Raw genomic sequence first — 15,424 nt, forward strand, 5'->3', positions numbered from 1 at the left:
TCTGCCCGCAGGCACCACCCCCACAGCTACCACTGGCCGTGGTTCCCAGCCAATGGGAGCTCCAGAACCGGGGTTTGGGGCAGAGTGGAGGCAGCACGTGGAGCTAGGAGTTGGAGTCGCTGCTTCCCAGGAGCCAGGTAGGGAGCCTGCCCCAGCCCCATCAATTCAACCCCCCCAATACCTGCAGCGCCCCCCAGGCTGCGACTCCCTCTCTGAGCACCCGTGGCACCCCCCGGGCTGTGACTCCCCCCAGTCCCAAGCACCTGCAGCGTCCCCCTGGGCCACACCCCTGCCAGCACCCACGATGCCCCCAGGCCACGCCCCCCGTCCCAGCACCCAAGCCCCAAGTTTTAGTCAGAGGTATACAGTAAAAGTCATGGACTGGTCACAGGCCGTGAATTTTTGTTTACTGCCTGTGACCTGTCCATGCCTTTTACTAAAAATACTTGACTAAAACGTAGCCTTACCTATAAATACACTGACTTGTCAGAGACTTGACTGATTGGCTTTTAGCCCCATTAACAATACATATGCATTTCTCAGTCAATAACTTATGTTCAGAATTGAATTTGAAAAATGCTAAAGATTCACCAAGAAGTAGTAGGGAAACAGGTCTCTTAATCTTCAGCTCTCTCTTACTGTTCAGTGTTGTTTCCTGAAAGAGGTTTTGTACTGTAGAAACAATTCACTTGTTGTATTAGCTTCTGCTGTAGCCAGAAGGAACTTCAAGCCAAACATTGCTCTCAGATAAGCCGGAAGAACTCCCACCAAAGCCAATGGAAGTTGTATGTGCTTATCTGAAGGCAGTTTGGCCCAACTCATATTTAGTTTGAAAGTACTGTGGTGTTACTTTCCGAAAAATAAATTTTTTGAGAGCAAAAAAATCCTCAGTTAAAAAAAATAAATAAAAGAGTTATTTTCTCTGGAAGCAGCAAACATGACACTGAACTACTCACAAGCAGATTTTATCATGACAGCTTAAGGTTTATGAAACAAAATCATGTGATTAATCTTCTAAACACGTCCTCAGAAAAAACTAAAATGACAGAGATTCACAAGGAATTAGTAGTCTTTCAGACAGATAATGACCCAGCACTATGTTATCACTTTCCCACCCTGCAGAAGAAACAGGGAGTTCAGCCCCACAAAGCAGCAGAACCTTTGAAGAATTTGGATACACATGTGATCTATGGAGATCAGTGTGAGGGTCATACACCTCCATGCTGATTTCCATCTTTCCAGATTCCTCTCAGTGTGACTCCTACAAAACCTCCTCCTACTTAGTGTTCTACAGAATGGAGGGAACTAGGGTTACCATATTTCAATACTGAAAAAAGAGGACACTCCACAGGGCCCCAGCCATGCCCCAACTCCACCCCTTCCCCGCCCCAACTCCGCCTCTTCCCCAAAGTCCCCGCCCCAACTCCGCCTCCTCCCCTGAGCACCCCGCATTCCCCCTCCTCCCTCCCACCCCCCAGGCTCCGGCTGCTGCTGCGCTGGAGAAGTTGCTTCGGCCCCCGCCGCAGTGGAGAGCGGTGGGAGCCGGGAAAGTTGGAGCCTGGGGAGGAGGCGGCTGCACGCTCAGATGCCGCCCACCGCCTCTGTGTCCCTGCAGATCAGGGGAGTTGTTAGTTTTGCTGCAGCCACTCCACTCGCACTCGGGGTCCCCCAAGCGCCTTTTGCCTGAGTGCGAGTGGCTGCAGCAAAACTAACAACTTCCTTGATCTGCGGGGGCACAGAGGCGGCGGGTGGCATCCGAGCGCTCAGCCGCCGCCTCCTCCCCGGGCTTCAGCTGCTACTGCGCTGGGGAAGTTGCTTCAGCCCCGGCGCGCGGTGGAGAGCGGCGGGAGCTGGGAAAGTTGGAGCCCGGGGAGGAGGCGGTCCCCTTACCATGCCTCCCTATTTTCCCGAACATGTTCAGCTTTTTGGAAATTCCTCCTGGATGGGGTTTTGAGGACTAAAAAGCCAGACATGTCTGGGAAAATCCAGACGTATGGTAACCCTAGGAAAACCCAGTAAGTTACTGCCAGCAGGGGCTGCATTAACTTACCCATAAAAGTTCCAAGGGATTGATTGGGGGGGCGGGGACGGTGCTGCTTCTATGATCTTCCTTCTCCTCACCCTGACACATATCCAGCAATTTGCCACCTCCCTGAACACAGGATCCTGACCCTTATGGAGTATCCTATAGAGTTTGAGAAACGTGAAACCCATCAGGTTCCATGGAATTGAATAGAAAGTGTTAACCATAGTACAGTGTGTGTGTGCGGGGGGTGGGGGGGAGGGTTGTTTTGTTTTCAATCTATAGAATTCTATAGCAAAAATATAATTCACTATTAAACTCTATAAGGATCACTCATAAAACCTATAGAAATGTTCTAATTTAATATTAATTTCTATAGGATTTTTCCATAAGGGAAGCCTGGTTGGAGACCTCAAAGAGGGACTTTGATGGGGTCAGGAGAAGGGAGGAGCAATGTTGCAGAGCTGGGCCTCCCCAGGCAAGGAACTGCTTGATCATTAGACCCTCCACGCACAGAAGTGGAGAGTATAACATAGCTCCAAGAAATGTCACTGTGCTACGTTCCCCGGCCCATATTATTTATAGGGCAAATGCCAGTAACACCAGGCAAAATAGTCACAGGGAAATTTTTTATTCAGATTTAAAACTGCTTGGTAAACACCCTTCCCCAAGGCTCCGGGCCCCACTCACTCCATCCCCCTCCCTCTGTCGCTTGCTCTCCCCCACCCTTGCTCAATCGCTCATTTTTACCAGGCTGGGGTAGGGGCTTGGGTTGCAGAAGGGGGCTCTGGGCTTGGGAGTGGGGCTGAGGGGTTCGGAGTGTAGGAGGGGACTCCGGGCTGAGGCAGGGGATTGGGGTGCAGGAGGGGGTGAGGACTCCAGCTGGGGGTGCAGGCTCTGGTGTGGGGCTGGGGATGAGGGGCTTGGAGTGCAGGAGGGGGCTCTGGGCTGGGGCCAAGGGGTTCGGCATGCAGGAGGGGTGCAGGCTCTAGGAGGGAGTTTGGATGCGGGAGGGGGCTCAGGGTGGGACAGGGAGTTGGGGCATGGTAGGGGTTTCAGGCTGCAGTTCCTGGCCAATGGGAGCTGCAGAGCTGGCACTCAGCGCGGGGGCAGCCCACGGAGCCCCCTGGCTGCCCCCCAGCTGGAGGGACATGTAGTCGCTTCCCATTGCTGTGTGGAGCTGGGTAGGGATGGGACCTTGCCTGCCCTGCTGCGCCACCAACCAGACTTTTAACGGCCTGGTCAGCAGTGCTGATTGGAGCCGCCAGGGTCCTTTTCAACTGGGCATTCCAGTTGACAACCAGATGCCTGGCAACCCTATAAATACTGAAATTAGAAAAAATGGGGTCAAGGTGTAAATGAGGGCTCTAGCCTGCTCTCAGTACACATGCAACACTCCCACTAAAGTTGGTGGGAGTTTTACCTGAGTTTGGGTGTAGATGGGGTCCTAAATTTGGCAGATGTAGCCCGTGTACCAATAAGCTGAGCATGTGGAGCAGCGTGTATGCAAACAAGGACAAAATTTATTCTGATGCAACACTCTTGCGCATTTGCCCAAAGGTAGTGGCGGAACACATAGGCAAGTTTACTCTCATCAGAAGGGTTAACCAATAATCAAGATAACCATTATGAACAATCAGTTACTATGGGCCAAGTTCTATCCTTAAATGCACACGGGCATGTCCCAGTGACTTCAGTAGGAGCTAAGCACATGTCCAAGGCAAAACCTAGCCTTATAGTCTTTGATAGTAGGAGGTCTATTGGATTTCAAAGTCCACAATGTTGCAATGAGCTTTAGATAGACAGACTCCTGGGTATCCCAAGGATGCCTGTGAAGGGCTCATTAAAAGATCAGGGCCCAATTTTGTAAGCACTAAATGTACATAAACAATATTAGTGTTCGATGGTATTAGTTTTAAACTACAGTTTTGGGGACATCTGGAAGGATGATACCTATGGCGCCACCAAACACGAAGCATTAATACAAACAACTTTTTTCAACAAGATATGGAGCTCTGATTTTTAGGAAAAAATGCAAAGAATCTAAAGATTTTAAACAAGGGATTTGCATCACAGTATTTTGTAGTATTTAAAATTAAAATCCATTTAGAATTTGCCAGAAAGCCTGAATACTAGTCCAGTAATTCATTTATCATTTTCAATAACATTTTGGAGAGGTAATTAATCAACTTATGACATATATTCAAGTACTGTCACCTTTCATTGTCTTTAATTAAACTCTCCTTCTGGTATTTATCATACTTTCTCTAAACTGATTTACAGAAACTGATTTTTTTGGGAGGTGGGGGGTACAAGTTATATAAAAATATATGTGGTAACTGTGTTTTTCAAAGAAGAGATTCTAGTTCTGCTTCAGATAAATATCAAGTCTTAAATAGATGGGGTAAATTCTGCTCTCATCTACACCAGCATAAATTTGGAATAAACTGAAGTCTGTGGTTTTACTCCAGATTTATACCAGTGTGAGTGCAAAAATTTGTTCCTCTACAAACACAGGATTTTATTACACTTATTGTAAAATCTACAAATAGGCCAAGCCACAAACTTCAGATTCAGAGGGGGATATTTAGATTTAGGCTTTTCCATAATTTCACCATAAAAATAAGGGCAGTATCAAAGTTTTGATCCTGATTCATCTCCAAGTATTCCTGCATTTTGGGCCTGTTCCACCCAATTTGGGATGGGTAGTCAGCCTAACAGTAACAGGTTGTTGTTCTTATTGACTGTTTATTAGACCTGGGCAGAAAATGTTTTGTTTCTATTAACTTTTTTTTGAGAAATCCGCCCTTTTCCATGGAAGCTTTCATTTTGACAACAATAAAAAGAAGAATTTTTTTCTCATCAGAGAAATATTTCAAATGAAAAAATGCATCCAGCTCTGCTATTTATATTGCAGATTGCAGCCCCATTGTGCTATGTACTGTACAAACACATGCAAAGCGTTGGGGTGAAATCCAGAGTCCATTAAAGTCAATGGCAAGACTCACATTGACTTCAATGGGGCCAGATTTCACCCATGATTCCTGTGCCACAAAAGTTACAACTTAAGGGTCAGATTGTGCCTGGCTCCTAACATGGCCACCTAGGGCAGTAAGGAGAAGTAAGTCACCGTAGTGATGTTACAGATCCCTGCACTGTGGGTTTGGGCTGGGAGGGGAAAAGAGCAGGGACTATTCCTCTTGTACTTCCCACTTCAAGTAGGTCCCTCTTCCTCAAGGCACTAGTCAGCAGAACTGAGCTGGTCCAAAAGAGAAGGAACATACAGCTGGTAAAGGGCTATAGCGAATGACATCTTCACAGGAGCAAAGGGGTGGGAGCCAGGGAGAAACTGTGACTTCCTCCCGGGGGCTCCTCCTAAGGCAGCACAGCTTTGTTCTGCTGCACACACTGTGCAAAGCTTCAGTCTAGCCCTAAAACAATTAACATATGGGGGAGCGGTGAGGGAAGAGGGATGCATTCAAATACATCCAATGTTAATATATATTTGCAATTTTTTAAATTATTTTTATGGGTTGGATTAAACCTTATTGAAACTGGTGGGTGCAACGACTCTCTTTCATTTAAAGTAGTGGTAAGATACCATTCAGCTCTTTTATGGAACCAGCTAGCTGAAACAGTACCAGCCTCCACCCAAAAAACAGGCATATATCTGCAAGGCATATGGAGGCAGAGGGGGTTTACTGGGTATTGTTCTACTAACGGGACATATGTGTGCAAGAGAGAAAGCAGCAAAAAAATCCACCACAGAAGCAGACCAAGAGAAGAAGCAGAAAGCCACAGATGACACAGCCTGGGAGTGTGTCCATGAGGGGAAAAAAAAGCCTAGAGAGAGCTTTTGCAAACGAGCGTTGTTTGAAAGAGTTTTGGAACTGCAAGCAAAGATCTCTATCCTGTTTGATTCCTACTGTGTCCAGGGAAACAGAACTTTGTATATTCTTGACTCCAATAATTTCTCCTAAATCTATTAGCCAAGATGGTCAGGGATGCAACTCCTTGTTCTGGGTATCCCTAGCCTTTGATTGCCAGAAGCTGGGAATGGACAACAGGGGATAGATCACTCTGATTGCCTGTTCTGTTCATTCCCTCTGAAGCATCTGGCACTGGCCACTGTCAGAAGACAGGATATTGGACTACACAGACCATTGGTCTGAGCCACTATTGCCATTCTTATACCCTCCTAACAGAAACAACTCATAGGACCCCAAATTTTGACAACTGCTCTGGTCAAATGCTAAAAGTAAGTATCAGCTATCCCCATCTGCTGCTCAACTCAGCCAGGATTAAATTGGCTGATTTCTTAGAGGCATCTAAGTGTTAAAGAAGGATATAAAAGAATAGAGGGTGATAGCCTATTTATTACCTCTCAAAACATATGAAGCAGCTGCTGCACATTGTTTAAAATATCTCTAAATATGTATTTTACCCAAATACATATTTCCCAACATTATGTCTTTATTTATTTATTTATTTGTAGAAAAAATTACAACTAATTATTTACCCAGAAAAGCTATTGGAGCCAATGGGGCTTGTTGGTGGAGGCGTTACCCAAAATTCTCAGCACTGAATGAGAGCTGTTGGACCCAATCCTGCAAACCACTTCCGAGTGAGCAAAAATCAATGAGTAAGAGTCAAGTTTTAACCTTTCTGCTCTAACAGAGTCAATGGGTCATTAGGGGAGAATTGTGGTGAGGAGAAAGCAGACCAAGACCGACTCTGGACTAGCGCCCTGTGCAGGACTATTTTTTTAATCCTGCTCCTGCCCCGCAATACCCACTCCCACCTGCTCCTGCATTGTTATCCCATTCCCACCTGCAAAAACATTAGATCCCGCAAGAGAGACAGATTCCTCGTATACGGAATTCAGACATAATTTTTACCATTAAAAGAATAAAAAAATATCTTGGCTCCTGTTATAACAGACATCAAATCTCTTTCTATCCCTCGCTTAAATTTAAGTATTAAAACCTTTATTGTTTTTAAAAAAAGGAAAACTTGCTTTACATTGCTAAAATTCTATTTATGACAAACTGACAAGAGATTTAATGTTTTCCCACAAATTACCAGAGCTGGGTTTTTTTTTGCCCATCCAATCCTGCTGCAACAAAGTACATTTTACCTGCTCCCGCTATTATGGCAGTGGGTGGGATCCTAGCCCCGCTGCAGGGCTCTACTCTTGACTCAACCATGCACAGTATGGTTCAGGAACCCCACACTTTGGGAAATGTGACCATTAGTTTAAAACAGTCATGGTGCACAATGAGCACAGAACCCATCAGGCTTGGTTCTCCCACTCCCAGAGAGTTGTTTCAAATGAACATTGTTTGAAGGAAACCAAATGCCCATAAAATATATTTAATAAATAAAATAAGTATAATATATATAAAAAAGTGAAAAGTTTCTATATGTTTTTTCAAGTGACTTTCTAGTCACAGCCAAAATTATGGTTTCAGCTATTTATTATTTTGAACAATTACAATTTGGCAACCATAGCCCCAGTGGAACATTGGAAGAACATACTATGGATCATTAGTATTTGTCTTCAGTCAAAAGCTACATGTGGGAAATGAGAAACTTACAATGCGTTACTGTATCAATAAAAGATAGTCACCTACATCTGTCTTGATTTACACCTGTGCAACCTTAATAAGCTCAGTCAGGTTTCGGGAGTGTAACCAAGGGCATAATTTGGCCCCTATACTTTGTCATCAGTTCCAAATGCACAGTTATTTTGTAAAAATAAGTACTATATCCTGTCCAAAAAAGTAAGCTCATGGGATAGCTTGTAACTACCATTTTGGATTACGAAGAAAAATTTGGCCAACACACAGGGGAAGGTTTAGTTCCAGCAAACACGCACAAACAGGAAATCTCTCCACAGTAAGAAGGTGTTTTTCTTGACACAATAGAATTTAAAGATGTGTCATCCTGTAGTTTAAAACAAAAATGGCTAAGTAAGTTCACCCTTTCCAGTAGGTTATGAGTATACCAGACTTACAGTACATTTCAAAACCTGTTAGAACTTGCATGGATGGCATACAAACACAAACAAATGAAACCTGCCTTAGTCTGTGCATGGTTTTTAATCAGTAAGCATGTCAAGCTTTGGGGGGGAAATCAATTTTCAGAAGGCAAATGGTAACAACTGAAGATTTAATCAAATTGCATCTGCAATCCTTTACTATTCTCAATATGTTTGAAATGAAGTAGCTCCGTGGTAAAAAATGAATTTCAATAAATGTCATATATTTAGTTATATGCCTTATTTTTTTAAATTTATCAAGCTAGATCACTGATCCTTAGCAGAAATTATGCCAGCATATGTCAAAAGAAGTTGGATGCTGTTTAGTAGGATAGGCATTAATATGAAGGAGCTATAGTAGAGAAGAGTGACTAAGATATGAATCCTTATTTGTACCTTACCATACAGGAAAAAAAATTATGCAGACATAGCTCATAAGACAAGAATTGCAGCTGTGGCCTACACTACAGAATGCTGCTGGGAATCAAATACCGCAATGATGGGCATGGTATAAGAACCTGAATAAACTAGTAATTCTTTGAAGGCATAGCATTTAAGTATTTTTCATTTCACATAAGGTTTCATCTGAATTTGATGAATTCAAGGATTGCCTCCCCTACAAAAAACATCTATTTCATGTTGATTTCCCTAGGGCTAATAGAAGAAGCTGTATCATACAACTGTAAAACATACTTCAAAGGCTCTCTGTTGAAGTTCTTCTGCAACTATTATATATCACAGCAGTTCTCAAACTGTGGGTCGGGACCCCAAAGTGGGTTGCGACCCCATTTTAGTGGGGTTGCCAGGACTGGCTTAGACTTGCTGGGACCCAGGGCCAAAGCTGAAGCCTGAGCCTCACCACCTGGGGCCAAAGCCTGAGGGCTTCAGCCCTGTGTAGCAGGGCTTAGATTATAGGCCCCCTGCCTGGGGCTGAAGCCCTTGGGCTTCAGTTTGCCCGCCCACCTGCACAGGGTGGAGGGGCTCAGGCTTTGGTCCCCCATCCTGGGCCATGGGGGCTTGGGCGGGCTCAGGCTTTGGTCCCCCCTCCTGGGGTCGTGTAGTAATTTTTGTTGTCAGAAGGGGTCGCAGTGCAATGAAGTTTGAGAAACCCTGATATCGGTATGTTATGAAAACCATTGTCATTGAAATCTTCTAGCAAAATTCTGGGGGAATTCTGTGCCAAAAAAATAAAAATTCTGCGCATAATATTTTAAAATTCTGCATATTTTTTGGTCAAAATAATGCAATATAATCCAGCTGGTTTCAATTATTTTTGTAATTTATTTAAACTACAATACAATGGATGGAAAATGGGAGTGGGGAGCATTGGAGGAAATCACCAAACCCCCTCTGCCTAATAGTAATGTAGCTAGTATTGACCATTTACTTCTAGTTATTAGTCAACAAATATATGCATCCATATGCTTAGTGTTACATCATAGGCAACTGAAGAGCAAGTGAGGGCTGGGGACTCAAACTCACAATTTATACTGGCTACTGACCATCTCCAAAAAAGATCAGTAGCAAACAGTTCATGGAGCACATTTTGATAGGAATTTTTTTCATTCCAAAAATTTAGACCATTCTAATCAGTAAAGCACCATAAGCATTTATAAGGCCATACTGTCCTTTACAATAAGGCTCCTTTACATCACTCTGGCAATGTAAAAGGAGTGTAAAATGCAAATGTAAAATGTAAAAAATTTTACACCTGTTTTATACTCCTGGGGGAATTCAATAAGAAAAATGGGAACTATTCACTAAGCAGTCAGGCTGCTACATTCTCATCTGCCTGAGGGAACAGAGTCTGCCCCATGTCTCCCTTTTCAGAAACACCCCAAAGCCTTGCCCGTCCACGCCGAGCATGCCGCAACAGCAGTTGAGAGGGACAAAGTGTCTCTCTCACATGCATGACTAGCCGGACCTCCTGCCAGTGGTGATTTACATCTGTACTGGCTGCTGTGGGTGTCCAAACCGACCTGCCTGCACTGTCGGGAAGTGGGCGCATGACCATTCTTGCGGTTTCAGAAGTCATTTTTCTGCTGGGAAGCAAAGAAATCTGCAGGGGACATTAATTCTGCGCACGCGCAGTGATGCAGAATTCTCCCAGGAGTAACTACCAAGTGCCTCAAATTCTCTTGCTTCAGTTTCATGTCTCAACCCAAATATCTGTGCAAACAGTACCCACCTGATTCAAAGCCCATTGGAGTCAACAGGATAGACTGCAATGGGCTTTGTATCAGGCACTATCTGATCACATCAGGTAGCATAACAATATCATAGTGTAGTTTAAAAACAAAACAAGAAATGGCCCTCCATCTCCTTGAGCAATATTCATCCTTAAACCAATACCTTTTCCTTCACAGGCATTACACCCTAGATCAATCTGGCCCAATAACTTTACCTTTTATTTTATATTTAAAATTACAGGAAAAATGCTCTATCTTCCTGTACAACATAATAGTACTCCTGAAGGCAAATAGCTTGGCAATTTGGGAGATTTGTTAATGCTAAAGGAAACAAGTTAGCACACATACCATGTGTGTGAATGCCTTTAGAAATTAGATTGCAACCCTGATTTGATTTCCTAAAAGGTATTTGAAACAAGGAAAGCAACACAAGGTTAGCGATTCTAAGAGTAATGAGAATTTGTGGGATTTCAAACAGCTCTATATAAAACAGGCCCAATGTTCTGGGGAAAAGAGGTCACCTAATTATTCCTTTAAGGCCCTGTCTACACTACATTTCCCCTGGGTGACAAAACTGCTTTAAAAATGGTTTCTGCTAACATGCCTGCGTCAGCTGCTGTGGATGAGGAATAGATTTGTTAAAACCATTGCTAAGATAAATATATTCTTTAGAAAGAAAGCCCAACAAAACAGAACTCTGATGGTTTGGCTGCACATTGGGGGGATGGGCAGGCCATGCAGATCGACACTTTACACAGTGGTCAGCTCATCTCCACAGTGGCGATAGAAGTACGCCATAGAAGTACGTGGGAGTGGAGAGGTTTGGGTAGACTAGGGAACTAGAAAGAGCATGGCTAGAATCTGCAAACTGTGAATTCAATGGCTAAAAACTGTATGAAGGAGGCAATCATAGACTGTAGCAATTACAGACAAGATGATGGCTCCACCGACTGGTAATGGGCTGTTAAACATTCAGTCTCTGTACCAATGCTCCAAATGTAGCCCAAAGAGGCCATAAGTGTGGGGAACCTGGTCACATGGGTTTCATGAACTAAAGCTGGGGGAGCTGGTTTGCAGACAAGAAACCCATATGCATTTGTTCAGAGTGTCAGGTGGCAAATATCCCTGAGAATTCCCCGCTGTCTTCCCTCCCCGCCAGCACACCTTGGAACTAGGATTCTTAAGGCTCCTTGGGACCAGTGTTTCGTGTCTTCATCCTGGGATCTTCAAAGGGTACCAGGTGACTGCTCTTTTATCTCCCCATTTTATAATTGGTATTATTAATATTTATTATGTGTATTACTATTGTGCCCAGAGATCCCAGGCAGGATCCCATTGTGCTAGGTACTGTACAAACACATGAATACACTACGCCTGTCCCAACATGCTCTCTTGAGTGAGTAGAGTTAAGATAGGTGCCTACTACAAAGGGGTGCTGGGTCCTGAGAGAGACCTCCAGAATTCCTTGTGTGGACACTGCCCTGGAGTCTGCACTGAAGCTAGGGAAGCCCAGATTTCTGAGGTAGCTTTCAGGCATCAGGTTCCCTCGGCTGCTGTAGATTCAGGCGTGTTTACAGCTGCCAGTTGGATGGGGTGATCTCCAGAATGTCTTTACTCTGATTTGGGGTCCAGCAGACAGAAGAGGCTTTCCCCTCTGAGATAAACAATGTGGAGCAGCCACCTGGCAGATCATAGAAGGATGAGAAAAAGCCACTTGGCCCCCCAACAGCACTGGACACAGCAGAAGGGGGTTGCAGGTCACCATACAATCCCCCAGAAGATTGCAAATGAAGGACAGGTCTCAGAGACAGTAGGGAGGGGGAGAGAGGATGTTAGGGACATGTAGACTTGGTGAGGTAAGAGGCCAAAATTTGCTAACAATTCTTTGTTCATGAACCTCTCAATGAACCTGTGCTAAGTTTTGGGTTTCTAATTGGCTTAGGCCTTAATTACTCTGTTTCCCATTGCATTATCATCAACTGTAAGCCATAGGCTGGCTTCAGAACAACCTTTGTAAAGAAAGAAACCCTCTAACAAGAACATCTGCAGTTGTGTGTCAAGAGAAACAAGTGTTATGGAATGCTCATAAATTCTGAAAAACACTAAGACAAAAGACAGGACAAAACTTCTGCAACCCTCTGGAAATAGATTTTGATGTGAATTTAAAAGGGATTGTTGTACATAACTAATTTGGTGTATTTACCTTTCTTCAAATTATCAATTGTGTACTAAAAGACCTGTATTACAAACTATCTATGGCTACAGAAGGTTTAGGAAGGTAATGAGCAGTTATTCTCTCAGGTTATTTTGTTTTTAAATGTGTGACTCTTGCAAAACAGCAGCGTTGTGGTCTTTATTGGATAACACACAGTGTAAATATTAGCTGCAAATATTTAAACATCTCTTATAGAGTAGTTGGACATTTTGTACCTTGCCTAAGTATGATTTTGTGTCTTTCGAATTTCAGAAATGATTCCCACCTATTTCTGCTTGCCAGCAACATAAAAGGACATTTTGAATAAGATATATTAAAAGCAAATGATTTACCATAATATGCAAAGGTTTATTGGGAAAACTGAAAACATCCATACATTGCAGCTTCTCAAAGTAAATCCTGTAGATTATAAATGCAAAAAATCCCAAAGAACTGCATAGTTATTAAAGTGTTTGTATTATTTAAATATTATTCAACATTTTAGGGGGTGAGGATTAACCTAAATACTTAGTTTCTAGAACATACATAAATATTTATAAAGAATAGACCATCTAACTTAATGTTGATATGGGCACACTATTAAAGTTTCATTACAGAGTGTAAATTATTCCTAATTGTGGACAAATTTCATCTTTAAAATAAAAAAAATTACAATATAACAGCAAGAAATATTTAAAATACACCAGATCTGTAAATTACATAATCTGGAAGATAAATACTTAAAAAAAAAGTATACTAACTTAATAGAAGCCTGATTGACTATGCAAGAATTTATCAATAGCCAAATTTTTTAAAACATTTTTTTCTAAATTGAACTTTCAAGTTAAATTTGACAAAACTGTCTGAATAACCCAAAGCCTTTGACTTCATTTGCATTTCTGCACCTATTATGCCCCAACAGCACAGCTAATGGTCCATATGATCATACCAAATAGACAGTCACAAAGAGAAAGTGTCATAGTTAACAAGAAAAATAGTACAAGATACATGTTAAAAGCAACATATGTATGGTAGGTGTCTGGCTCCTAGGGACTGAAACACAAGCCTAAATATTGTGTTATACAATGTGATGATTCTTACAACATTTCTGGAGAGTGCTTTGTAAGTATGGCATTTTCTTTCTAATGCCGCTTGGAACACTTAACCTAGTAGTAATTGACTAGGATATCTTAGAAATGAAAAAGAATATAGATAATCATCTGATGAAAGTTTTGAAGAACTGACATGATTCTGACAAAATTAGACTCTGTGACACTCCTCACACACATGAGGGTGGTAAAGGGTTTTATTATTACATCTCAAACCCAGGAAGTTTCCAGCTGCTAAAGCAGCGATTCCTGTAAAATAAAAAACGAATGCAGAAGACACCAGAGTGGAGTTGACGTTTCCCTGGGTCGGAATTAATCGGAACCCCTTAACTGACTCCCACGCCACGGCAGTGCCACATGCATACAGTACCTGTCTCTGCTAAAGCCAACAACGCGGTATTCCAGCCGGGGTCCGCTCTAGGGGTTTCTAGCAGGACACCAACGCCTCCCGCTACATTCCCAAGCAGCGGGGTCATCCCATTGGGAACGTGCGAGGGGAGAAGCCGCCTAGGAGGCGCGGCGCTAAGGACACCAGCAGAGGTGCACGTGCACCTGCAAGCAGGGCGAGGCGATCCCCTTTCAGCGCTGAAGGGTGCGGGGGCTCCTCGCGGCTACGCGGCCACTGCGCCACTTGGCCAGTTCCCCGGCGCTGCCGTCAGGCTGAGTCAGATCGTGGTTGTTCCAGAGTGGATGATTGTAAGCGCCGCACGCGCACACACACACACCCCCTTCATTCACCACCTCCCCCTGCCCGCGGCAGAGTCACTGGCTCCGGAGTCACGCAGCTCGCTCCCCTTGCGCTCGCCCGGAGAACTCCCCCTGACTCAGCCCCAGGAGCGTGCAGCCAGTCCCACTGCACCGAGCCCTCCTCCTGCTGTCCTCGGGCTTACTGACAGCTACAAGTGCACTCACCCCTCCTCCCCGCCCCCCAGCCGCGGGCTCGAGTCCACTGCCACAGCCAACGGGATCGATTCGGTTTTACACGAGTTTGGGGCCAGATCCTCGTCCAGTCCTCGCTCCTGCTGAGAGCTGCGGAATCTGGCCCCTTCCCCGCCCTGGGGCACTGAGGAGCCGGGCGGGGGGATCCCCCTCCCACACGCGGGGCTGAGCATTGACCCGGGTGGCTGGACAGGCCGGTCCCCGGCACTCTCAGTTTGTACCTTGAGCGGGCGGGGAAGCCGAGGCAGCTGCTCCGTATCTGGGTCCCCGATTCCCACGCTGCGCTCCCGCCACCTGGAGGCAACGTCGCTGCTGGGGGTTGGGCGCAGCCCTGCTGCTCCCCAAGGCACCTGGAGGCGCCGGCGCTGCGCACTTCCCTCGGCGCCTCTCCCGCTCCTGTGGCGGCTCCCAGCGGTAAACCGGCGGCTGGCCTCGGCTCCCCACTGCCCCGCCCCGTCCTGACCTGCCCTGCCCGTGACTCACCGCCTGCTTCGCAGGGGCCCGGGAGCGCGGAGGAAGCGGCCCTTCCCCCTCTCCCGGGGGTGCGGCCGGTGGCCGGGCTGCGCTGCCCACGTGGAAAGCCCCCCGCCCCACAGCTCCGGCGCCCCAACGTTCCAGGTGAACAGGGGGAGTTTCCTGGGACCCTCCCCCCAACTAGTTGGGTCAGTAGCCCAGGGACTAAGCCCAGGGGGGCTCGGAGCTGCGGCCGGGGGACGGGCCGCCGGGCCGGGCTGCTGAACAGCGACGAGCCTGACTCAGCGGGGACAACAAGCGTGGCATTGTGGGGTGGGGATCCAAACTGACCAGCCCCGCAGAGCCCCAGTGGCTTTTGGGGCCCTGACACCCATCGTGATCCCCCCCCCTTTTGCCGCTGTTTGCGTCTCCCTCGTTGTGTAACTGCCCCAAGCATACCCGGGGGACCCGGACTTC

General features: G+C 45.4%; 1 protein-coding gene across 10 annotated transcripts in view; it reads right to left on the reverse strand.

Annotated features, from left to right (window-relative positions):
• The window catches only part of MET (MET proto-oncogene, receptor tyrosine kinase), a 131,701-nt gene extending 116,554 nt beyond the window's left edge, over positions 1 to 15,147 (reverse strand). For 4 of the 10 annotated variants that reach the window (XM_065556235.1, XM_042843730.2, XM_005285753.5 and 1 more), the window contains exon 1: positions 14,716 to 14,922. Coding sequence is in view for 2 of the 10 variants with exons in the window: in XM_065556205.1 (XP_065412277.1) it covers positions 2,051 to 2,131 (81 nt within the window). In the remaining 8 variants the exon portion in view is untranslated. Of the gene's footprint in view, positions 1 to 2,050; positions 2,147 to 13,925; positions 14,389 to 14,715; positions 14,923 to 14,977 lie in introns of those variants that run through there. The other 6 variants (XM_065556220.1, XM_024108944.3, XM_065556205.1 and 3 more) reach the window with 4 other exon arrangements.
• Positions 15,148 to 15,424: the final 277 nt, after the last annotated feature.

This window comes from Chrysemys picta, chromosome 1, assembly GCF_011386835.1.
Source record: "Chrysemys picta bellii isolate R12L10 chromosome 1, ASM1138683v2, whole genome shotgun sequence".
Classification (NCBI taxonomy): Eukaryota; Metazoa; Chordata; order Testudines; family Emydidae; genus Chrysemys; species Chrysemys picta.